The sequence below is a fragment of the Lolium perenne genome, chromosome 5 (assembly GCF_019359855.2).
Source record: "Lolium perenne isolate Kyuss_39 chromosome 5, Kyuss_2.0, whole genome shotgun sequence".
Classification (NCBI taxonomy): Eukaryota; Viridiplantae; Streptophyta; class Magnoliopsida; order Poales; family Poaceae; genus Lolium; species Lolium perenne.
This window is the reverse complement of record NC_067248.2, coordinates 223,723,734-223,750,215: the sequence shown is the minus strand read 5'-3', so window position 1 is coordinate 223,750,215 and position 26,482 is coordinate 223,723,734. Positions and strand designations below refer to the sequence as shown.

The 26,482-nt window shown below is 42.4% G+C and overlaps 1 protein-coding gene across 1 annotated transcript; it reads right to left on the bottom strand.

Moving 5' to 3' along the window:
* Positions 1–14,045: 14,045 nt before the first annotated feature.
* Positions 14,046–14,489, bottom strand: LOC139831756 (uncharacterized). The gene has a single exon (XM_071821080.1). The coding sequence runs from the start codon at positions 14,487–14,489 to the stop codon at positions 14,046–14,048; it is 444 nt and encodes a 147-aa protein (XP_071677181.1).
* Between the last annotated feature and the right edge of the window lie 11,993 nt (positions 14,490–26,482).

The window sequence follows — 26,482 nt, the reverse complement described above, 5'->3', positions numbered from 1 at the left end:
TCAGCAGCAAGACTATCGACTTTAGAAGCAAGTATATCAATTTTCCCAAGCTTTTCTTCAACAGATTTGTTAAAAGCAGTTTGTGTACTAATAAATTCTTTAAGCATGGCTTCAAGTACAGGGGGTGAACTCCTATTATTGTTGTAAGAATTCCCATAAGAATTAGCATAGCCGTTGCCATTATTATAAGGATATGGCCTATAGTTGTTACTAGAATTGTTCCGGTAAGCATTGTTGTTGAAATTATTATTTTTAATGAAGTTTACATCAACATGTTCTTCTTGTGCAACCAATGAAGCTAATGGAACATTATTAGGATCAATATTAGTCCTATCATTCACAAGCATAGACATAATAGCATCAATCTTATCATTCAAGGAAGAGGTTTCTTTTACCTTCTTACCTTGTGGAGCTCTTTCCGTGTGCCATTCAGAGTAATTGATCATCATATTATCAAGAAGCTTTGTCGCCTCACCAAGAGTGATGGACATAAAGGTACCTCCAGCAGCTGAATCCAATAAATTCCGTGAAGAAAAATTTAGTCCTGCATAGAAGGTTTGGATGATCATCCAAGTAGTCAGTCCATGGGTTGGGCAATTTTTAACCAGAGATTTCATTCTTTCCCAAGCTTGAGCAACATGTTCAGTATCTAATTGTTTAAAATTCATTATGCTACTCCTCAAAGATATAATTTTAGCAGGGGGATAATATCTACCAATAAAAGCATCCTTGCATTTAGTCCATGAATCAATACTATTCTTAGGCAGAGATAGCAACCAATCTTTAGCTCTTCCTCTTAATGAGAAAGGGAACAATTTTAGTTTAATAATATCACCATCTACATCTTTATATTTTTGCATTTCACATAGTTCAACAAAATTATTAAGATGGGCCGCAGCATCATCAGAACTAACACCAGAAAATTGCTCTCGCATAACAAGATTCAGTAAAGCAGGTTTAATTTCAAAGAATTCTACTGTAGTAGCAGGTGGAGCAATAGGTGTGCATAAGAAATCATTATTATTTGTGGTTGTGAAGTCACACAACTTAGTATTTTCAGCGTTGGCCATTTTAGCAACAGTAAATAAAACAAACTAGATAAAGTAAATGCAAGTAACTAATTTTTTTGTGTTTTTGATATAGCAAACAAGATAGCAAATAAAGTAAAACTAGCAACTAATTTTTTTGTATTTTGATTTAGTGTAGCAAACAAAGTAGTAAATAAAACTAAGCAAGACAAAAACAAAGTAAAGAGATTGAGAAGTGGAGACTCCCCTTGCAGCGTGTCTTGATCTCCCCAGCAACGGCGCCAGAAATTTGCTTGATGCGTGTGGTTGGCACGTCCGTTGGGAACCCCAAGAGGAAGGTGTGATGCGCACAGCGGCAAGTTTCCCTCAGTAAGAAACCAAGGTTTAATCGGACCAGTAGGAGTCAAGAAGCACGTTGAAGGTTGATGGCGGCGAGATGTAGTGCGGCGCAACACCAGGGATTCCGGCGCCAACGTGGAACCTGCACAACACAACCAAAGTACTTTGCCCCAACGAAACAGTGAGGTTGTCAATCTCACCAGCTTGCTGTAACAAAGAGTTAACCGTATTGTGTGGAAGATGATTGTTTGCAGAAAACAGTAGAACAAGTATTGCAGTAGATTGTATTTCAGTAAAGAGAATTGGACCGGGGTCCACAGTTCACTAGAGGTGTCTCTCCCATAAGACGAACAGCATGTTGGGTGAACAAATTACAGTTGGGCAATTGACAAATAAAGAGAGCATGACCATGCACATACATATCATGATGAGTATAGTGAGATTTAATTGGGCATTACGACAAAGTACATAGACCGCCATCCAACTGCATCTATGCCTAAAAAGTCCACCTTCAGGTTATCATCCGAACCCCCTCCAGTATTAAGTTGCAAAGCAACAGACAATTGCATTAAGTATGGTGCGTAATGTAATCAACAACTACATCCTTAGACATAGCATCAATGTTTTATCCCTAGTGGCAACAGCACAACACAACCTTACAACTTTCTCACATCCCTGTGTCAATGCAGGCATGAACCCACTATCGAGCATAAGTACTCCCTCTTGGAGTTACAAGCATCTACTTGGCCAGAGCATCTACTAGTAACGGAAAGCTTGCAAGATCATAAACAACACGTAGATATAACTTTGATAATCAACATAACAAGTATTCTCTATTCATCGGATCCCAACAAACGCAACATATAAAATTACATATAGATGATCTTGATCATGTTAGGCAGCTCACAAGATCCGACAATGATAGCACAATGGGGAGAAGACAACCATCTAGCTACTGCTATGGACCCATAGTCCAGGGGTAGACTACTCACACATCACACCGGAGGCGACCATGGCGGTGTAGAGTCCTCCGGGAGATGATTCCCCTCTCCGGCAGGGTGCCGGAGGCGATCTCCTGGATCCCCCGAGATGGGATCGGCGTTGGCGGCGTCTCTGGAAGGTTTTCCGTATCGTGGCTCTCGGTACTGGGGGTTTCGTCACGGAGGCTTTAAGTAGGCGGAAGGGCAAGTCAGGAGGGGGCACAGGGGCCCCAGATGACAGGGCGGCGCGGCCAAGGGGGGGCCGCGCCGCCCTAGGGTTTGGGGACCCTGTGGTCCCACTTCGTTTCGTCTTCGGACTTCTGGAAGCTTCGTGGAAAAATAGGCCCCTGGGCGTTGATTTCGTCCAATTCCGAGAATATTTCCTTACTAGGATTTCTGAAACCAAAAACAGCAGAAAACAAAGAATCGGCACTTCGGCCTCTTGTTAATAGGTTAGTTCCAGAAAATGCACGAATATGACATAAAGTGTGCATAAAACATGTAGATAACATCAATAATGTGGCATGGAACATAAGAAATTATCGATACGTCGGAGACGTATCAACCCTAAGGTTCCATAGTGGATCGAGGTCTTCCCCTTTGGTGGGAAGGGTTGAGGAGCATAAGGTGAGGCCTTCGTGGCGTTTGGAGTGCTTTGTCCTCCACACCGCTCCAACGGAGACTAGCACTCGTACGAGTGTGAACTTCGGGATACATCGTCGTCTCCGCGTCACCTCGATTATTCCTATACCTGAGTTATTGATACGTCCATTTTGCATCACTATTTTATATCATAATTTGCTGTTATTCATTGATATATTTCATATTTGGAGATGATACTTATGTTATTTCATCTATTTTGCATGTTTCATGATTATTGGAGGATCGCGCACCGGAGTCAGGATTCTGCTGGAAAAAGCGCCGTCAGAATGCAATATTTCGGAAGATCAACAATTGACGGAAATTATATGAAAAATCCTATTTTTCCAGAAGACGAAGGGAGCCAGAAGGGGGAGCCGAGGAGGGCCGGCATGGGCCCACCTAATAGGCCGGCGCGGGCCAAGGCCTGGCCGCGCCGCCTTGTGAGGAGGGGCCCACAGCCCCCTCTGGCCTCCTCTCCTTCGCGTACATCTTTGTCCCGAAAACCTAAGCTCCAGAGGATAGTCGCGAAGAGTCACAGCCGCCTCTGCGGGGCGGAAAACACCAGAGAGAAAAGAGCTCTTCGGCAGGCTGAAATCCGCCAGGGAAATTCCCTCCCGGAGGGGGAAATCGACGCCATCGTCATCGTCATCGAGCTGGACATCATCTCCATCATCATCACCATCATCTTCATCATCATCACCGCCATCTCCACCGCTGCACCTCGTCACCGCTGTAACAATTAGGGTTTGATCTTGATTGTTTGATAGGGGAAACTCTCCCGGTGTTGAGTTCTACTTGTTATTGATGCTATTGAGTGAAACCATTGAACCAAGGTTTATGTTCAGATTGTTATTCACCATCATATCACCTCTGATCATGTTCCATATGATGTCTCGTGAGTAGTTCGTTTAGTTCTTGAGGACATGGGTGAAGTCTAAATGTTAGTAGTGAATTATGTTGGTTAGTATTCAATGTTATGATATTTAAGTTGTGGTGTTATTCTTCTAGTGGTGTCATGTGAACGTCGACTACATGATACTTCACCATTTATGGGCCTAGGGGAATGCATCTTGTATTCGGTTGCTAATTGCGGGGTTGCCGGAGTGACAGAAACCTAAACCCTCGTTAGTATATCGATGCAGGAGGGATAGCAGGATCTCAGAGTTTAAGGCTGTGGTTAGATTTATCTTAATTACTTTCTTGTATTTGTGGATGCTTGCAAGGGGTATAATCACAAGTATGTATTAGTCCTAGGAAGTGCGGTGCATTAGCATAGGTTTACCCACACAACACTTATCAAAACAATGAAGATTAGTCAGCTATATGAAGCGAAAGCACTAGACTAAATTCTCGTGTGTCCTCAAGAACGTTTGGTCATTATAAGTAAACAAACCGGCTTGTCCTTTGTGCTAAAAAAGATTGGGCCACTCGCTGCAATTATTTCTCTCGCATTTTACTTACTCGTACTTTATTTATCTGCTATATCAAAACCCCCTGAATACTTGTCTGTGAGCATTTACAGTGAATCCTTCATCGAAACTGCTTGTCAACACCTTCTGCTCCTCGTTGGGTTCGACACTCTTATTTATCGAAAGTACTGCGATACACCCCCTATACTTGTGGATCATCAAGACTATTTTCTGGCGTCGTTGCCGGGGAGTGAAGCGCTATTGGTAAGTGGAATTGGTAAGGAAAACCTTTACTGTACGTGTTGTTTTTATTTCTCTCTGCTGCTATAATTCATTATGGAGGGGTCTTCTCTTGAATTCCTCTTTGGAAAATCTACTACTACTGCAAAGGTAGTGGATGAGGCGCCAGGTGAGAAAGAGGTTCCATACAAAATACCTATGAAAATTATTGAACGTGTTGTGGATAACCGCTATGAAGGGGATGGAACTGTCCATCCTGGTGATCATTTACTGTTTTTACATGAATTATGCGGGTTATTCAAATGTGCAGGTATTGCTATGGATGAAGTTAGGAAGAAACTATTCTCTATATCGCTGTCTGGTAAAGCGGCGCGCTGGTATAAATTGCTGAAGAATAGGGATTCTCTTAATTGGGAGGACATTGTGCCTTTATTTTATTCCAAATTCTATCCTCCAAGTGAAATTCACAAAGATCGGAACCGCATATATAATTTCTGGCCTCATGATGGAGAAAGTATTGCCCAAGCTTGGGGGAGATTGAAGTCTTTAATGCTCAAATGCCCCATTCATGAGCTTCCTGGTAATATTATTATTGATAATTTCTATGCAAGATTGTCTTTTCAAGATAAGACTTTGCTGGATACTTCTTGTTCTGGATCATTTACACGCAACAAAGAAGAGTTTAAAAGGGACCTTCTTGATCGGATCCAGGAGAATACTGAAGGATGGGAGAACGACAAAGATAGAGAGTCAGGTATAAACTATGATTATAAATGCATTGAAGTTTTTATGGAGACTGATAAATTTTGTAATATGAGTGCTACTTATGGTCTTGATTCTCAAGTCATTGCAAACTTTTATAAAGCTTTTGCCTCTCACTTTGAATTGCCTAGGAAGAATTTTGATAAGTATCATGAACCATATAATGATAAAATTGATTCATCTATAAATAAATGTGCTATAATTTAAACTGTTGATCATATTCTTCCTAAAACTTATATTGAAAAAACTCCTTTCCCTGCTAAAATGAAGGAGTACTCTGGTATATCTAGTGCGGTTAATAAAAGTGCAAAGAAACCTATAGAACCTGAAGAACAAATAAAGGTTGAACCTGCTATTGCAATAGTTAAAGATCTTGTGACTGAAAATGTAGAAGATGGTCATATTATTTTCTGTGAAGATGCTTCTAATATTGTTTCGCATCCTAATAAGTCTAGGAAAGCTAGTGTTCCTATGCTCTCTGTTAGAATTGGTGATCATTGTTATTATGGTTTATGTGACATTGGTGCAAGTATTAGTGCCATTCCTTGTGAGCTTTATACGGAGATCATGCATGAAATTGGTTCTTGTGAACTTGAAGATATTGATGTGGTTATTCGGCTAGCTAATAGAGAAACTATCTCTCCTATTGGTATTGTTCGAGATGTGGAAGTTCTATGTGGTAAGATTAAATATCCTGCTGACTTTTTGGTACTTGGTTCTGCCGCTAGTAAGTATTGTCCTATTATTTTTGGTAGACCTTTTCTAAATACTTGTGGAGCTGTTATAGATTGCAAGAAGGAAAAAATTATGACTAAATTTGCTGGTGAATCTTATGAGTTTAATTTCTCTAAATTTGCCAAAACTCCTTATAAAGCTGAATTGCCTAATAATGATTTTAGAGTTGAACAGTGTGCGTCTATTGCTCTTGCTCCTAATAATCCTTTGCAGCAACATTTGGAGAATAGTGAGAGTGAAGTCTTTAGGTAAGAAAGAAATGAGCTTGATGAAATTTTCCTTCGTCAACCTATTCTTAAACATGACTTGCCGGTTGAAGATTTAGGTACAACACCACCACCAAAGGAAGATCCTGTTTTTGATTTGAAACCATTGCCTGATAATCTTAAGTATGCTCATATTGATGATAAGAAAATATATCCTGTTATTATTAGTTCTAAGCTTTCAGATATTGAGGAAGAAAGGTTATTGGAAATATTGAAGAAACACCGAGGAGCTATTGGCTATACTCTTGATGATTTGAAGGGGATTTCTCCCTCTATTTGCCAACATGCTATCAATATGGAAGATGATGCAAAGCCTGTTGTTGAACATCAGCGTCGTCTAATTCCTAAGATGAAGGATGTGGTAAGAAATGAGGTATTAAAACTTCTTGAAGCTGGTATTATATATCATATTGCTGATAGTAGATGGGTTAGTCCTGTGCATTGTGTTCCTAAGAAAGGAGGAATGACTGTTGTGCCTAATGATAATGATGAGCTCATCCCTCAAAGAGTAGTTGTAGGGTATAGAATGTGCATAGATTATCGAAAAGTTAATAAAGTTACTAAGAAAGATCATTACCATTTACCCTTTATTGATCAAATGTTAGAGAGGTTGTCTAAAAATACTCATTTTTGCTTTCTTGATGGTTATTCTGGGTTCTCACAAATTGCTGTTAAAACTAAAGATCAAGAGAAAACCACTTTCACTTGTCCCTATGGAACTTATGCTTATAGGCGTATGCCTTTTGGTTTATGTAATGCTCCTGCTACTTTTCAAAGATGCATGTTTGCTATTTTTCATGGATTTTGTGAGAGTATTGTGGAGGTATTCATGGATGATTTTCCTGTCTATGGGAATTCTTTTGATAATTGCTTGCAAAACCTTGATAAAGTATTGCAGAGATGTGAAGAAACTAACCTTGTTCTTAATTGGGAGAAGTGCCACTTTATGTTTAATGAAGGAATTGTATTGGGACATAAAATTTTCGAGAGAGGTATTGAAGTTGATAGAGCTAAAGTTGAAGCAATTGAGAAGATGCCCTATCCTAGGGATGTTAAAGGTATTCGTAGTGTTCTTGGTCATGCTGGGTTTTATAGGAGATTTATTAAAGACTTTTCTAAGATTTCAAAGCCTCTTACTAATCTTCTTCAAAAGGATGTACCTTTTGTTTTTGATGATGATTGTAAGGAAGCTTTTGAAACTCTAAAGAAAGCCTTAACAACTGCTCCTGTAGTTGAACCTCCTGATTGTAATTTACCTTTTGAAATTATGTGTGATGCTAGTGATTTTGTTGTAGGCATTGTTCTTGGACAGCGAGTAGATAAGAAATTAAATGTTATTCATTATGCTAGCAAAACTCTTGATGCTGCTCAAAGAAATTATGCTACAACTGAAAAAGGAATTGTTAGCTGTAGTGTTTGCTTGTGATAAGTTTAGATCCTATATTGTTGATTCGAAAGTTACAATTCATACTGATCATGCTGCAATTAGATACCTTATGGCAAAGAAAGATGCTAAGCCAAGGCTTATTAGATGGGTACTTCTTTTGCAAGAATTTGATTTACATACTATAGATAGGAAAGGTGCTGATAATCCTGTTGCTGATAATTTGTCTAGATTGGATAATATTGCTTATGATCCTGTTCCTGTTAATGATAGTTTTCCAAATGAACAATTGGCTGTAATAAAGGTAAGCTCGCGAGATAGTCCTTGGTATGCTGATTATGCTAACTTTATTGTATCCAAGTACTTGCCTCCAACCTTTTCAGCTCAGCAAAGGAGGAAATTTTTTTATGACTTGAGGCATTATTTTTGGGATGACCCACACTTATATAAAGAAGGAGTGGATGGTATTATGCGAAGATGTGTTCCCGAATATGAACAACAAGAGATATTGAGTAAGTGTCATGGTAGTGTTTATGGAGGACATCACGCCGGAGATAGAACCGCGCAAAAGGTTCTACAATCAGGTTTTTATTGGCCAACTCTCTTCAAAGATGCAAGGAAGTTTATTTTATCTTGTGATGAATGTCAAAGGGTTGGTAATATCTCCAGACGCAATGAAATGCCTATGAATTATACTCTTGTTATTGAACCATTCGATTGTTGGGGATTTGACTTCATGGGTCCTTTCCCTTCTTCAGAAGGTAACACTCATATACTTGTCGCTGTTGATTATGTTACTAAATGGGTGGAAGCCATACCCACGAAAAGTGCTGATGGTGAGACTTCTTTAAAAATGCTTTTAGATATTATTTTTCCTAGATTTGGAGTACCTAGATATATTATGACTGATGGATGTTCTCATTTTATTCATGGTGGTTTTAGAAAAACCCTTGCTAAATATGGTATTAATCATAGAATCGCTTCCGCTTATCATCCTCAAACTAGTGGGCAAGTAGAATTATCAAATAGAGAGATTAAATCTATCTTGCAAAAGACTGTTAATAAATCTAGGAAGAACTGGGCTATTAAATTGAAGGAAGCATTATGGGCTTATAGAACTGCTTATAAAAATCCCATGGGTATGTCACCGTATAAAATGGTTTATGGGAAAGCTTGTCATTTACCTTTAGAACTAGAGCACAAAGCTTATTGGGCTGTAAGAGAACTAAATAAAGATTCTAAACTTGCCGGTAAGAAGAGATTGCTACAATTGAGTTCTCTAGATGAATGGAGAAGTGAAGCTTATGAAAATGCTAAACTCTTTAAAGAGAAAGTTAAGAAATGGCATGATAGAAGAATTATCAAAAGAGAATTTAATGTTAGAGATAAAGTCCTATTGTATCGGTCTCGTCTCAGATTTTTTGCAGGGAAATTACTCTCAAAATGGGAAGGACCATATGTCATTGATGAGGTGTATCGATCAGGAGCAATTAAAATTAGCTCTCTGCAAGGTAATGCCACACAAGTGGTGAATGGACAAAGACTCAAGCATTATATCTCTGGTGATTCTTATAATAAAGATGTTGATGTTATTCAAGTGGTAACTCCGGAGGCCTTCATCAAAGGCCAAGTTGACGATCTGCGAGTTCAACTTTGAATAGGTAACAGATTACGGTAAGAAAAAGTCCGCGTTTAACTTTCCGAACAATGTTTTTGCAACTTTTGGAAAATATGAAAAATTACGAGATCAAAACGGAGTGGAGGAGACGCACGAGGGCGTGCCCCCACAGGCCGGCGCGGGCCCCAGCCTGGCCGCGCCGCCCTGTGAGGAGGGCCCCTCGTTGCTCCTCTCCGACTCTGGTTCGACCTGGTACTTTCCTTCTGTCGCGAATTTTTTTGCTATATAATCTCCCGGACCCCTGGAGGTCCGTATATCGTTTTCTCGTCGTGTTTTGTTTCGAGCTGTTTTCTGCCAGGATCTGCTTCGGATCTAGAGCCACCATGTCTTCGTCGGGAACTCCGAAGGACAGCTTCTTTAAGGACGTCGTCAACCCGTACATGAACGAGCTGAAGATGCACCCCAAGGAATTGCTGCTCGTAGATGGAGAGTTGCAGATCAAAGATGTCCAGGGTCCTGAAGGAGAAGGAAGCTTGGAAGACAGGATGGAGAAACTAGAACAAGAGGTCTTCAACTACAAGAAGATGGCTGAGCGTGAAGTGGACATCTTCCACAAGATTGTGTCTGAACTTATTGATGGACACAAGAAGGAGACTGCGAAGTTGTGGGACGATATCTTCTCGCTTCACGACACTACCAACAAACTCCAAGCTCAACTCTATGATGTTCAGAATCAAAACTGTGAGTATGAAAACAGGTTTAAACACATAAGTTATGCTGCTAGTTTCAGGATTCCGGAGACCAAGATGTCGTTTGTTGATGGAGAGCCTCTTCCTTGGAAGTCTGAAGATGGGAAGAATTCATCATCACCGAAGGAGTAATTCATCATCGGTATTGGCACCCCCTTGGTTTGTTCCAAGCTTGGGGGAGTGCCACGGTATCACATCATCACTATCTTTTACCTTTTTACTATCAAGTAGTGTTATATCATGAGTAGGGAAGTTATCATATAAGATGTGTTGCGGTATGGAAGTATCTCTCTTTAGTTGGTTATCTATGTATCCCTTGGTGTGAGTTATCGTTATGGAATATTAATGAGAAGTTTTATCATTTACACATTGCACATCTTATTTTAGTTTGCAATCTCTATTATATGATTGATCTTGTTGTTAGTATTGGTATCACTTTGGGAGCATTGAGTAAATCTATTTGGTTTTGGCAAACTTAGCATTGGTCAATAGCAACAACACTTTGAGTTTAAGTAGAAAAGAGGAAATACATGTAGATATGTTATTATCTTTCTTGTTAGTTCCAAGCTTAGTGTTCTGAAGTTAAATTTGTTTGTGCTTACAAGGAAGATGCATGATTGTTTCTAACACATGTATATTTGTTTGTTTCCCTCAACTCTTATGCTTGCTAATTAACCTTGCTAGCCAAAGACCTGTACCGAGAGGGAATACTTCTCGTGCATCCAAACCCTTTAAACCAAACCTATGCCACCAGTGTCCACCATAACTACCTATTATGTGGTATTTCCCTGCCATTCCAAGTAAATACTTCATGTGCTACCTTCAAACAATTCAAAAATTATTACCTCTTATTTGTGTCAATGTTTTATAGCTCATGAGGAAGTATGTGGTGTTTTATCTTTCAGTCTTGTTAGGCAGCTTCCATTAATGGACTAGTGGCTTCATCCACTTATCCTATAATTTTGCAAAAGAGCTGGCAACGGGGTTCCCAGCCCCAATTAATCAACTTTCATTAATAATTCTCTTCACATGTTTTGCCCTGATTCATCAGTAAGCAACTTAATTTTGCAATAGGCACTCCTCCATGGTATGTGAAATGTTGGAAGGCACCCGAGGATTCGGTTAGCTATGGCTTGAGAAAGCAAAGGTTGGGGGGAGTGTCATCCTTAAATAAACTAAAGTACATGTGTGAACAAAAGAGAAGAGGGATGATCTGCCTTGCTGGTAGAGATAACGTCCTTCATGGGAGCCGCTCCTTCATGTGTGAACAAAAGCTCTAGCACATGATTTAATCCCTGCTTCCCTCTGCGAAGGGCCTATCTTTTATTTTCATGTTGAGTCAGTAAACCTATTTCCCTCTATCTTAAGCAAGCAATTGAGTTGTTGTGATCCAACCATCTATATTGTGATCTACTTAATCATGCCTTTTATTCTTCCTTGTTTAAGTACAAGTTTTATCTGAATGAACATAGCTTTGAAAGTTATCAATGATTATGAGGAGATTACTATGATTGAGTATGCAAGTTTATTATAAGCTTTAATATGAGAGCGCTGCTCAATAGATAAGTATAATCTGTTAACTGTTCTCTGACCAAGAACAAAGTTTGCCATCACCAATTATGATTTCCTATGCACCTTTATTTGTGATTACCTTCTACTTGTTTCAAGTTGAATTATATGAGGAAGTTGTTCACTAGAATGTCTTGTGTGAATGAATATGATGCTTCTTGTCCGTATTTTATTTATCGACTCTTCACTCCATAAACATGTGGTCTTGTTTACCGAGTTCAGTTTCGCTCGGGGACAAGCGAAGTCTAAGCTTGGGGGGAGTTGATACGTCCATTTTGCATCACTATTTTATATCATAATTTGCTGTTATTCATTGATATATTTCATATTTGGAGATGATACTTATGTTATTTCATCTATTTTGCATGTTTCATGATTATTGGAGGATCGCGCACCGGAGTCAGGATTCTGCTGGAAAAAGCGCCGTCAGAATGCAATATTTCGGAAGATCAACAATTGACGGAAATTATATGAAAAATCCTATTTTTTCAGAAGACGAAGGGAGCCAGAAGGGGGAGCCGAGGAGGGCCGCCATGGGCCCACCTCATAGGCCGGCGCGGGCCAAGGCCTGGCCGCGCCGCCTTGTGAGGAGGGGGCCCACAGCCCCCTCTGGCCTCCTCTCCTTCGCGTACATCTTCGTCCCGAAAACCTAAGCTCCAGAGGATAGTCGCGAAGAGTCACAGCCGCCTCTGCGGGCGGAAAACACCAGAGAGAAAAGAGCTCTCCGTGAGCTGAAATCCGCCGGGAAATTCCCCTCCCGGAGGGGGAAATCGACGCCATCGTCATCGTCATCGAGCTGGACATCATCTCCATAATCATCACCATCATCTTCATCATCATCACCGCCATCTCCACCGCTGCACCTCGTCACCGCTGTAACAATTAGGGTTTGATCTTGATTGTTGATAGGGGAAACTCTCCCGGTGTTGATTTCTACTTGTTATTGATGCTATTGAGTGAAACCATTGAACCAAGGTTTATGTTCAGATTGTTATTCACCATCATATCACCTCTGATCATGTTCCATATGATGTCTCGTGAGTAGTTCGTTTAGTTCTTGAGGACATGGGTGAAGTCTAAATGTTAGTAGTGAATTATGTTGGTTAGTATTCAATGTTATGATATTTAAGTTGTGGTGTTATTCTTCTAGTGGTGTCATGTGAACGTCGACTACATGATACTTCACCATTTATGGGCCTAGGGGAGTGCATCTTGTATTCGGTTCCTAATTGCGGGGTTGCCGGAGTGACAGAAACCTAAACCCCCGTTAGTATATCGATGCAGGAGGGATAGCAGGATCTCAGAGTTTAAGGCTGTGGTTAGATTTATCTTAATTACTTTCTTGTATTTGCGGATGCTTGCAAGGGGTATAATCACAAGTATGTATTAGTCCTAGGAAGGGTGGTGCATTAGCATAGGTTCACCCACACAACACTTATCAAAACAATGAAGATTAATCAGCTATATGAAGCGAAAGCACTAGACTAAATTCCCGTGTGTCCTCAAGAACGTTTGGTCATTATAAGTAAACAAACCGGCTTGTCCTTTGTGCTAAAAAGGATTGGGCCACTCGCTGCAATTATTTCTCTCGCATTTTACTTACTCGTACTTTATTTATCTGCTATATCAAAACCCCCTGAATACTTGTCTGTGAGCATTTACAATGAATCCTTCATCGAAACTGCTTGTCAACACCTTCTGCTCCTCGTTGGGTTCGACACTCTTATTTATCGAAAGTACTGCGATACACCCCCTATACTTGTGGGTCATCAGTTATTTACTTATGCACTTTAATTTTTTATAGCCTTCGTGCTTGAATTTATATATTTTGCTATCTCATATTTGCTTGTATTGCTTAGCATAAGTTGTTGGTGCACATAGGTGAACCCTAGTTATATAGGTTTTATGCTTGACAAATTAAACGCTAGTTTTATACCGCATTTGTTAAGCCATAATGGTAAAAGTTTTAAATGCCTATTCACCCCCTCTAGGCGGCATCTGTGTCCTTTCAGCGGCACACTAATGTCATTGTGCGAGCCAGCCATTCCGAAGAATGAGTGCCAAATCCATGTGTTATGTGAAGCAACTGCTTCAAGAATCACTGTGCACCCCTCATAATGGCCCTTGTACGGCCTTGCCAACCAAAAGGGAAATTCTTTCACTCCTAGTGCATGCAGTCTATGCTGCTAAGCATCCCAGGAAACCCCCTGGAAGCCTTGATTGACAATAGACGGGTTGTATCCTCTGCAGTAGGTTGGCGTAGTGATTGTTCACCAAACACAGCGATCAAAGCTTTGCACAACCTGTGTATCGCTTCCAAGCAGCTAGACTCGCTCATCTACGTAATCACCGGCAACACCATATGCTAGCATCCTAATCGCTGCCGTGCATTTCTGATATGAAGACATGCCTACCTTGACAACTGCATCCTGTTTGGCGATGAAGTAGTCGTCGTAGACCTCGACGCCATCCATTATCCGGTTGAACAACGGTCTGGACATCCGAAAACGGCGGCGAAACAAGGCCAGCGTGAACAATGGCTTGTGGTAGTGGAAGTAGTTGTGGAAGAGCAATTCATCGCTGCTTTCTCTTTTGCGGTCCAAGGCCGGCGCGCGCCCTGGCAAGGACCCCCGGTACACGGGGATCTGCGCAACATTGTGCTCGTGGATGAGCAACGTAGCCTCCGTGAGAAAGTCGTCCTCGGACTCGTCGTCTGAGGACGTGTCGATGAAGTTCTTGTAGAAGAACTCGACGTCGTTGTCCACCATGATCTACAGATGAAATGAGACAAATTAGTTGACCCATCCATCGAACACCTCGCGGGCGGGGGCAATCCAATGCCTCCGTAGGGACTTGCAGGCAATGGTCGTCCCGGCCGACTTGCGGCCTGGAAGCACGGTGCACGAGAGCTCACTCTACCGGCAATGGCAAAGCTGATGACGGCGGGAGGACTCGCGACGGCGAGAGGACCACAACGTCGGCGGCGGTGTTCTCCGACGCTACACCGAGGCCCCGAAAGCACAGGCGAAAGCGTCGTGCCGCGTTCTATGTTGTTGCACCGCTTGTCGGCGTCTGGATGTCGATGGCCGGCGTGGACGCGGTCGCAAATTGCCGGTCGTGGGGTGGCGGCGGAGAGGGGGATATGTGTGTGAGGGGGCTGTGTTTTGGGAGGTAGACAAGCGGGCCACGGGAGGACAAGGGAGGACGCGAGAGGCCATCCCTCGGTGTCCGCGGCCACGCAAACGAGGCCCGGATTTGGGCCGGCTTTGGGTCGTCCCGGACGCCACGACCATCCGTTTTTGGGATGCGTTCGCGCGCTAGGCCACGTTTTTGCCCGGTTTAACCCATCCAGACGCGCGGACGCGGGATGGATCGCCCCGTTGGAGATGGCCTTAGAGCATCTCCAGCCGTGTCCCCCAAAGCGGCCCCCAAACGGCGCCGGATCGAGCGTTTGGGGGACGTGTTTTCTTCGTGCCACGTTTAGGGGACATCGCTCTCCAGCCGCGTCCCCAAAACGCCGCCCCAAACTTTTTTTAACATTTTTTTTTTCATTTCAATAGAGAGGAGGAACATTCCACAAACTAATACATAATTGGGAACATGGTTTTACACAAACTAAGGTATAGTTTGGAACATGGTTTCCACAAACTAATACATAGTTCAAATATTGAAAAATGAGGAAACCTAACTAGTGTTGGCATCGCAGATTTCGTATATTCGATGCCAAGAAAGAACACTCTCAGGCACTTTCAGTCACCCAAACTAGAAAATCCACCTGGTAATGATAGCCCTATTGGTCCTTTCGAGGAAGAACATCCAGAAACCTCCGTGCCCATTGTCCCTGCGAAGAAAGAACACTCGGCGTGTTCAATCGTCATCCTCTTCGTCGTTGCCGTGGTAGTGCTGGCGGCACGACGTGTCGTCTAACACCTTCACGCTCATATCCGCGTCGCCTAGGTAAGAGAATGTGAGCACGCAGCCGGCTTGGAGGTCGTGGTAGCACGTGAACTTCTCCCAGCCGGTGTGGAGCTACATCTTGCCGCGCCCGTCGAAGAGCACGTCCACCGCCCACCGGCAGCAGTCGCAACCAGCCTCCCGTAGATGCAGCGCGACTGGCTCGTTGCCGGCGACGAACTCGGCGAACTTGTCTGGCAGCCTATGGATGCCGAGTGGGTCGCCATTAAGGACGACGACGAACTCGAACATCACTTGGTGCTCTTCCTGCAGATACGACGATCATGACGACGACGTCGCAGGCAACGGGTGACCGTGCAGCTCTGGGTGCACCAGCACGGCCACGGCCACGACCACGTCCGCGACCTCGGCCTCTACCTCTACCAGCCATCGCGTCGACTCTTGAGATGGTGGCGGCTAGGGTTGGGGAGAGAGGTGGTAGGGTTTGTGTGTGAGGGACGATGCGAGAGCGCCCTGTTTTATGTGTCGGAGGGAGACGGGGGAGCGGTGGCGCTCATTAACGCTGGCACGGAGAGCTAAGCGCGACGAGATGCTTCGCTGCGCCTCTGCGGAAACTGCACCGTCGCGCAGCGCCAATAACTTCCGTCGCGAGGTAGGCGAAGGTTAGGTTAAACTTGAATGTGACGTTGACGCGTCGGTCCCGCGACTCCCCGCCTCACTTTTCGTTGTGTCTGACGTGCCCGAAGTATCCCCTGTGGATCGGAGATGGGCTTGGGGAACCGGACACCGTATTGGGCCCCGCCGGGAGGAGGCTTTGAGGCGCGCGGCTGGAAATGAAAATTTATCTGACACGCCTCAAATACCTTTAAAGCTATTTTGGAGACGCGGCTGAAGATGCTCTTAGCCCCGTCCGTCTTCGCCGCAGGGAGCCTAGGTTGCAAGCGCGGTCAACACCAGGTAATTCATGGTAAAAGGGGAAGTACAAGGTAATTGAGGGCAAATTATAGTGGAAAAATAAACAGGGGCAAGAAAATAATTCCCCACTGGTGCAGATGCGCACGGCAACACCAGGGAGTGAGGGGGGAGACAGGGCAGGGCGACAAGCTGTCGGCGGAGTGCCGATATCAGGCCGCGTGTGGGTGATTCCTATACACCGCACTGGTCGGTGCCGACCGGACACCGCACACCTCTATTTGGGCCAGGCCCATTACTGCGTTGGCTTTGCTTCAACTCGTTTTTCCTTATTCTGTGCGGTTTTTCTGTTTGGATTTTCTACCCGCTTTTCATTTTTTAACCAGTTTTTCTTCTTTTATTCTTTCAAAATATATTTATATATTCGTAAGAATTTTAAATTTTGAAAATTGTTCAGATTGGAAAAAAATCAAATTTTGAAATTGTCAGATTTGAAAATTGGTCAAATTTCGAAAATTGTTCAGATTCGAAAATTGGTCAAATTTTGAAAATTGTTCAGATTCGAAAATTGTTCAAATTTTGAAAATTGTTCAGATTCAAAAACTGTTCAAATTTCGAAAATTGCTCAAAAAATTAAGATTAAAAAATTCTGAAATTCAAAAAAAATTAGTTTCAAAATTTGTTCATTTTTTTAAAAAAAAATCAGATTCGGAAATTGGTCAAATTTCGTAAATTGTTCACATTCCAAAATTGTTTTGAAAATTGTTCAGATTCAAAAATTATTCAAATTTCAAAAATTGTTCGAAAAATTAAGTTTAAAAATTCTGAAATTTGAATAAAAATTAGATTCGAAATTTGTTCAAATTTCAAAAATTGTTCATATTCAAAATTTGTTTAGCAAACGAGCGAAACTGCGAAACAGAACTTGAGGTAAACGAGCTTGGGGAACGAATCTGCGTTAATGGGCCATGCCCACATGCTACAGGGGGTGTGCGGGACGTGTTCGGCGCCGATCAGGTCGGCATATAGCATCACCCCGCGTGTGCGGTTGGCGAGTTTTTTTTTGTGAGGGGAAGAGGCCGGTGAGCTGCGAGGGGCTTTGCGGGTTGCACAGATGACGATCAGGGGCTCTGCGGTTCGCCTTCCACAGGCCAGAGTAAGAAAGCCCATGAACGATAAAAAAAAAAGTAAGCCAGCCCATAGCAGCAATCAGGTACGACTGGGATTAAGCGCAGGCGGCAAATTTCCTGGGCTACAAGCCTGCTCAGCGAGCCAGTAATATTACACTGGGCTGCACATGCAACGGGCTGCTCACTCCCTAAAAATTCCTATATGCCGACCAGGTCGACGTCCACTAACCGCCGCACACCCAACGCAGTTGATAGGCCTGGCCCATTTTCAGAATTTTTCTTTCGTCTTTTGTTTCGGTTTTTTTTTTGTTCGGATTCTTTTACCGATTCTTCTTCTGTTTCTTTCCTACTTTTTAATTTTCAATATTTTTTAATAAATGTTTCAGTTTTATAAAAATGTTTTGATTTGGATAATATTCATATTTTTTAAAATTCAAATTTTAAAAACATTAAAAATGAAAAAAATCAAAACTTAAAAATGTTTAAAAATTAAAAATTAAAAATATTCAAAACTTGAAATGATTAATTTTATTATAATTTTATGGTTTTAAAAATTAAATTTTAAAAATGTTCAATTTTAAAAAATGCATAAATTTTTAAAAAATCGAACCTAAAATATGTTCAATTTTGAACAAATTCGGATTTTTAAATTTTTCTATTTGAAAATGTTCAGGTTTTTGAAAAAAATAAGAAAATCGAATAATGGAATAATGTAATAGAAAAAAACAGACTAGAAACAACAGAAAAAGAAAAAGGAAACAAAACAAAAAATTACCTCCTAGTGGGCCAAGGCCCAGCTAGCCACCACAGGGGTGTGCGGTGCAAACACGCCGCCGACCAGGTCGGCGAACAAGAGCGCCGAGGCTTAGTCTTCTCTTCAATCATGGTTAATCACATTCTATGGGCCATTAAGTTTTGTTTCTGGAAACATAAAAGATCCACCTAAACAAAACCACTTGTGTAATATTATCGATAAAACTTTTTTTTGCAATCTTAGCGGTTGCTATTTTAGAACCTTATTACGTGTGTAGCACGCATGTCAATTTTTTTTCCCACCAAATGGTTCATACACTTATTTTTAGGAAAATGCTTCATACACTTCGTTTAGCAACAAGCAGAATACAATACTTAACTCTTAAGCATGCTTTTCTAGACTAGTCAAAGCGCCCCGGGCGAGCGTACTATCCAAACCAAGTATGTTTGGAGAATTTCCAGCACTTCGTATTTGATGATGTTCACGCGTCTACGTACCTCCATTATTTAACCATTTTCCGACAAGACAGTTTAGCCTTCCACGGTGACAACTAGTAAGTTGTTGTAGCTTATGAAAGGCAGCATCTCTAGATGTTCAGTGGGTGTTTGTCTCAATATGAAGAAACTTCACCGTGCAAGAGTACAAAACAAAAATGTCAAAGTAGCTCAGGTGCTAAATGACGCAGGAGGGGGTTGATTCCTCCAATAGCTGAAGCACGTCCAAAATGTACTGGTAGAATGCTGTAAAATTATGGTCCTGTCATGGAAAAACCGAGTTAATCGATGCCGATCATCTGTTGCGCCCTGAACTATTTTTTTTTTACCATCGAGAGCCTTTTGGTTCTTGGGTTCGCAGCGTTCTGAAAACCTGCTTATATTTCGTAGCATTCAAAATCCTCCAAAAAATTGAAAACAAAAGCTAACGATTTTTTTTTACGAGATTTGGAATGAATAGAGAATTTTTAAAATTGGATGCCAAATGGGACGTAGAAAAAATATATATACTGAACCACCCAAAAGCTTGCGTTACATAATTTTGTGTTGCTTTACATCCATTACCCAATCTCTACAAAACAACATGTTTCACTTTTTCCGCTATGATTCAATGGATGAGAGAACACCGAGTTGGAGCGGTGTTATCATCTTGATGACGTTCTTCTTGGTTGCTATCTGCCATTACACGTGTAAATATATGTTTGCAGCCAAACTAATATTTGGATCATTTTTTACATTCATCTCCCAAATCCCAATACAGCCTCTATAATGATCATCAACAACAATGTTGTGTGGGGGGGAAGGAGGTGGCGTTTTGGCTCATAGGAGCAAATGCTCCCATTATACAAAATAATTAAAAAATAATTTTTAATATGTCAAAAAAAATTGACATAAATTTTTTGGTGTACATCAGGACATTCTATGTTCATGCACAAGTTTTCGTGAAAAAATAACATTTTATGTGATGTGTACAAAAAAGACAAAAAAATACACTGTACCTAGTCGTATAATAGCATCAAAATTTGTCTTTTTTACAGGAGTCACAAAAATATTTTTCTTTTTTTGAAAATTTGTGTACCAACACAAAATGTCAAGATGTACATGTACAAATTTAGTTTCGAATTTTTTGACACTTCGAAATGTGGATTCACATAATGGGAGCAAATGCTCCTATGAGCCAAAGTGCATTTCCCGGGGGGGAAGAAAGCATCATCGTGGTAGAATTCATACCACGCCCGCGGGAAACAATTCATGCTACTCCAATTTTTTATTTACTGAAAGTAATACTAGCCATAAATTTATTTCTTTTCAATAAATATTTGAGAACACCCCAATAAATCTTTTGTGTTGAGACACCTCGCACCTATATGTTGTGCATTTGTATTCAAATGCAAACTACTTGTATGCACACATATAGGGGGAGTGCCTCTATCGCTTCACAACATGTTGGCTCCTTCTAGTGTTGTTATCACCAGAATTTGACCGAGTCAGGGGTGGGCCGCGATCAAGATGGGCTTAAAGAATATACATGGAAGAATATACGTGAATCGGTCTTATATGCAAAGTTTGGGCTAGTTTGCCCGTGTATCTGTAATATAGTAGATTACGTGTCGGTTAGTTAGAGTTTGGCTCGTGCACGGTTGGGTTATTCCCACGTTAGAAAGTCTACGGACTATAAATATGTATCTAGGGTTTATGAAATAAACAACAATCACGTTCACCACAAACTAATCTAGGCGCATCGCCAACTCCCTTGTCTCGAGGGTTTCTTCCGGGTAAGCATCATGCTGCCTAGATCGCATCTTGCGATCTAGGCAGTACAAGTTTATTCGTTGTTCATGCGTTGCTCGTACTGAAGCCTTTTTGATGGCGAGCAACGTAGTTATCTTAGATGTGTTAGGGTTAGCATTGTTCTTCGTATCATATGCTGTCGTCGTGCAACCCTTAGACATCTAGCCGCCCTTACACCTATCTTAGGTGTAGGGGCGGCACCCCGCTTGATCATTATTTAGTAGATCCGATCCGTTATGGTTGCTCCTTGTTCTTCAAGGATTAGTTTAATATCTGCATAGTTAGGCCTTACAAAGGGTTGAAGGATCCAGCGGCGCGTAGGGTGTAGTTTGCTAGCCCTATACAGGATGTTCCGGGGATCAACCTCGTGTTGGTTTTTAGGCCTTGTCTAGGATCGGTTTACGATCACCGTGCGCGGCCGCGAGGCTCAATCACGAGTAGGATGTTCCGATTATGCGGTGAAGACCCTAAATCGTCGTAGATCATTTTAGCTTTATCTTGATCAAGCAGGACCACCATATATTCGTACACCTTGTGCGAATCATGGGTGGATCGGCTCTTCGAGCCGATTCACAGGACAACCTGAGAGCCGATCGAGGCTCGTATTTAATGTTTACGTGTATGCCATGCAGGAAACTAAGCGAGGCATCTCCATCACCTTCCTGACCAGGTATAGGTCAGGTGGCACGCCCTTGCACCAGCATCGGACGTGCGTGCCGGAGTCTTTGCGGGCCGTCGCTCGGAGGGACCAGGGCCAGCCGCAGCCCTAAGTTGCTCCCGGCTCTCCTGTGTTGCCCGTCGCTGCTCGCCGGTGGGTTTCTGACCGCAACACATTCTGGAACGCCCGGTGGGACGATCTTCGACATCAACCGCATCGCCATCTACATCTGAGATGGCGGACGGCACCCCAGTCACGTACGAGGATTTGACCGAGGAGCTCAAGAAGAAGTACGACGAGGTCAAAGCAATCCTCGAAGCCGACCTCATCGGCTCTTTTCACAGAACCCGTTCACATGGCGTCAGGTGGAAAGGGTTCTCGCCTGAAGGTGCGCTCGATGGAGTAGACCTGTCCGCCCCGTCAGAAGAACGCACCAGGTCCCTGCGTCAGGAGATTAACTACATGGTGGCTCACTCGCTGCACCGCCATTCTGAGAGCCTGGTGAACGCTTTGGAGCGTGTCGCTCTTCGCGTGATCCAGGAAATCATGAGGCACCAGTACTCTCCGTCAAGACCAGCTCTCGGGACTTACCAAGGAGAGATTCCACTCCAGTCCCGCCCACCGCTACCGTTCGCGTTGGCAACACCAGAAGTGCCGAATTCACCGGCATACGTCGTCTACAAGATCGGTGGTGATCCTAGTGATTACCAGTTCTTGTATGAGGCGCCTAAGGAGATCCCTCACGGATACACGTGCACATATGTGCCAGACTGCAGTAACTGGGCACTCACAAACCAGACTGCAGCAGCAGGGACTTCTGGAAAAGCAGGAGGAACTTCAGCGACAGATCTTGAGAAGCAGACGTGGCTAGCTAAGTATGCCACTCCAACAAACCTCCAGAGCTCAGCTCCTGCAGTTGGCTCAGAGATGGAAAAGCAAGCATGGCTGGCTAAGTATGCCACTCCGGCGAATCTTCAGAGTTCGACTCCTGCAGCCAGCACCGCGGATCAAATCGATACCATCTTGAGAGACCAGTTCGGCATGGTGCCGAAAAGGAGGACAATCGGCTATTCCAAGCCGTACCCCAACGAGTACGAGTTGATCCCGCTACCACCCAAATATCGGCTCCCTGATTTCTCCAAGTTCAATGGATCAGATGGTTCCAGCTCCATCGAGCATGTGAGCCGATATTTGGCACAGCTGGGCACGATCTCAGCAGCAGATGAGCTACGTGTGAGGTTCTTCGCACAGTCCCTCACAGGATCGGCTTTCGGGTGGTACACATCGCTGCCACCAGACTCAATCAGGACGTGGAAGCAGTTGGAAGAGCAGTTCCACATGCAGTATCACTCGAGGCTTCCGAGGCCGGCATTGCCGATCTAGCACAAGTACGTCAGAAGCGTGGAGAAACTGTGGCAGAATACGTCCAGCGCTTCAGAAATCTTAGGAACCGATGTTATTCGGCTCGTGTGACTGAAAAAGAAGCAGTCGAGTTGGCAGTGGTGGGCCTTGCATCACCAATCAAGGATATGGCCTCCCAAGCAGACTACCCTTCACTGGCGCACATGGTTCAGAAACTGTCGTTATACGAACAGCGCCACCCGGACTTGTACCAGGACAAATTCAAGCGTGCGGTAGTCCTGGTTGAGGCAGATGAAGGCGAAGGCTCTGCGGGAGATCAAGAGGTAGCAGTGGTTGAATGGACTCGGGGGGCAACCCCCGTGTCCTGCAAATGGGTTAAGCCGCCAGGTCCGCCCAGAGGGTTTGATTTTGACGTGACTAAAATATGTTCAATTTTGAACAAATTCGGATTTTTAAAATTTTCTATTTGAAAATGTTCAGGTTTTTGAAAAAAAATAAGAAAATCGAATAATGGAATAATGTAATAGAAAAAAACAGACTAGAAACAACAGAAAAAGAAAAAGGAAACAAACCAAAAAATTACCTCCTAGTGGGCCAAGGCCCAGCTAGCCACCACAGGGGTGTGCGGTGCAAACACGCCGCCGACAAGGTCGGCGAACAAGAAGGCCGAGGCTTAGTCTTCTCTTCAATCATGGTTAATCACGTTTTATGGGCCATTAAGTTTTGTTTCTGGAAACATAAAAGATCCACCTAAACATAAGAAATTATAGATACGTTGGAGACGTATCATGGCACAATAGGAGAAGACAACCATCTAGCTACTGCTATGGACCCGTAGTCCAAGGATGAACTACTCACGCATCAGTCCGGAGGCGGGCATGGTGATGTAGAGCCCTCCGGTGATGATTCCCCTCTCCGGCAGGGTGCCGGAGGAGATCTTCTGAACCCCCCCCCCCAAGTTAGGGTTGACGGCGGCGGCGTCTCTGGAACTGTTCTGGTATTTTGGCTCTCGGTACTAGGGTTTTCGGGGACGAAGGAATAAATAGGCAAAGGAGCAGCGTTGGGGGAGCTAGGGGCTCCCTCCCCACGTCACGGTGTGGCAGTGGGGCCCCCCGCGCCGCCATATGGGGAGGGCCCCCTGCTGGCCTTCCTCGACTCCTCTTCGGTCTTTTGGAACACTCCGTGGAAAGTAGGGCCGTGGGCTTTTGTTTCGTCCAATTCCGAGAATATTTGTAAAACAACTTTTCTGAAATCAAAAACAGCAGAAAACAGGAACTGGCACTGTGGCATCTTGTTAATAGGTTAGTCCCAGAAAATGCATAAAAACATTATAAAGTGTGAATAAAACATGTAGGTATTGTCATAAAACTAGCATGGAACATAAGAAATTATAGATACGTTGGAGACGTATCAAGCATCCCCAAGCTTAGTTCCTACTCGCCCTCGAGTAGGTAAACGATAAAAAGAATAATTTCTGAAGTGACATGCTACCAACATAATCTTGATCAATACTATTGTAAAGCATATGAGATGAATGAAGTGACTCAAAGCAATGGTCTATAGTTTGCTAACAAAAAGATAATGACAAAACAACTGAATCATATAGCAAAAACTTTTCATGAATAGTACTTTCAAGACAAGCATCAAAAAGTCTTGCATAAGAGTTAACTCATAAAGCAATAGATTCTTAATACAAGGTTTTGAAGCAACACAAAGGAAGATTTAAGTTTCAGCAATTGCTTTCAACTTTCAACATGCATATCTCATGGATAATTGTCAACACAAAGTAATATAATAAGTGCAATAAGCATGCATGTAAGAATCAATGCACACATTTGACACAAGTGTTTGCTTCTAAGATAGAAAGAAGTAGGTAAACTGACTCAACATAAAGTAAAACAAAGGCCCTTCGCAGAGGGAAGCAGCGATTAAATCATGTGCTAGAGCTTTTCAAGTTTTGAAATCATAAAGAGAGCATAAAAATAAAGTTTTGAGAGGTGTTTGTTGTTGTCAACGAATGGTAGTGGGCACTCTAACCCCCTTGTCAAATATACTTTCAAAAAGCGGCTCCCATGAAGGACGTTATCTCTACCAACAAGGTAGATCATCCCTCTTCTCTTTTGTTTACACATGTATTTTAGTTTTATTTATAGATGACACTCCTCCCGACCTTTTGCTTTCACAAGCCATGGCTAACCGAATCCTCAGGTGCCTTCCAACATTTCACATACCATAGAGGAGTGTCTATTGCAAAATTAAGTTGCTTACTGATAAATCAGGGCAAAACATGTGAAGAGAATTATTAATGAAAGTTAATTAATTGGGGCTGGGCACCCCGTTGCCAGCTCTTTTTGTAAAATTATTGGATAAGCGGATGTATATGCCACTAGTCCATTGGTGAAAGTCTGCCCAACAAGATTGAAAGATAAAACACCACATATTTCCTCATGAGCTATAAAACATTGACACAAATAAGGAGTAATAAAGTTTTGAATTGTTTAAAGGTAGCACATGAAGTATTTACTTGGAATGGCAGAAAAATACCACATAGTAGGTAGTTATGGTGGACACAAATGGCATAGGTTTTGGCTCAAGGTTTTGGATGCACGAGAAGCATTCCCTCTCAGTACAAGGCTTTGGCTAGCAAGGTTGTTTGAAGTAAACACAAGTATAAACCGGTACAGCAAAACTTACATAAGAACATATTGCAAGCATTATAAGACTCTACACTGTCTTCCTTGTTGCTCAAACACTTTTACCAGAAAATATCTAGACCTTAGAGAGACCAATCATGCAAACCAAATTTCAACAAGCTCTACGGTAGTTCTTCACTAATAGGTTTAAACTACATGATGCAAGAGCTTAAACATGATCTACTTGAGAGCTCAAAACAATTGCCAAGTATCAAATTATTCAAGACAATACACCAATTACCACATGAAGCATTTTCTGTTTCCAACCAAATAACAATAAGTGTTGCGGCTTTCAGCTTTCGTCACAAACATGAAAAATAAAACGAATAACACAATTGTTCAAATAAAAAAGCGGAGCGTGTCTCTCTCCCACACAAGCATGTTAGGATCCGATTTATTAAGAAAACTTAAATAACAAACGAGAATAAAAGCACTCGGACGCTCCAAGTAAAGCACATAAGATGTGACGGAATTAAAATATAGTTTCACTGGAGGTGACCTGATAAGTTTGATGAAGAAGGGGATGCCTTGGGCATCCCCAAGCTTAGACGCTTGAGTCTTCTTGAAATATGCAGGGATGAACCACGGGGGCATCCCCAAGCTTAGACTTTTCACTCTTCTTGATCATATTATATCATCCTCCTCTCTTGATCCTTGAAAACTTCCTTCACACCAAACTCAAAGCAATCTCATTAGAGGGTTAGTGCATAATCAAAAATTCACATGTTCAGCAAGGACACAATCATTCCCAACACTTCTGGACATTACCCAAGGCTACTGAAATTTAATGAAGCAAAGAAATCCACTCAAACACAGTAAAGGAGGCAATGCGAAATAAAAGGCAGAATCTATCAAAAACAGAACAGTCCGTAAAGACGATTTTTTTCGAGGCACTTAACATGCTCAGATGGAAAAGCTCCTGTTGAACGAAAGTTGCGTACATATCTGAGGATTACTCATAAATTTTTTCAGAATTTTTAGATTTTTCTACAGAGAGAAAAGCTCAAATTCGTGACAGCTAAAAATCTGTTTCTGCGCAGAAATCCAAATCT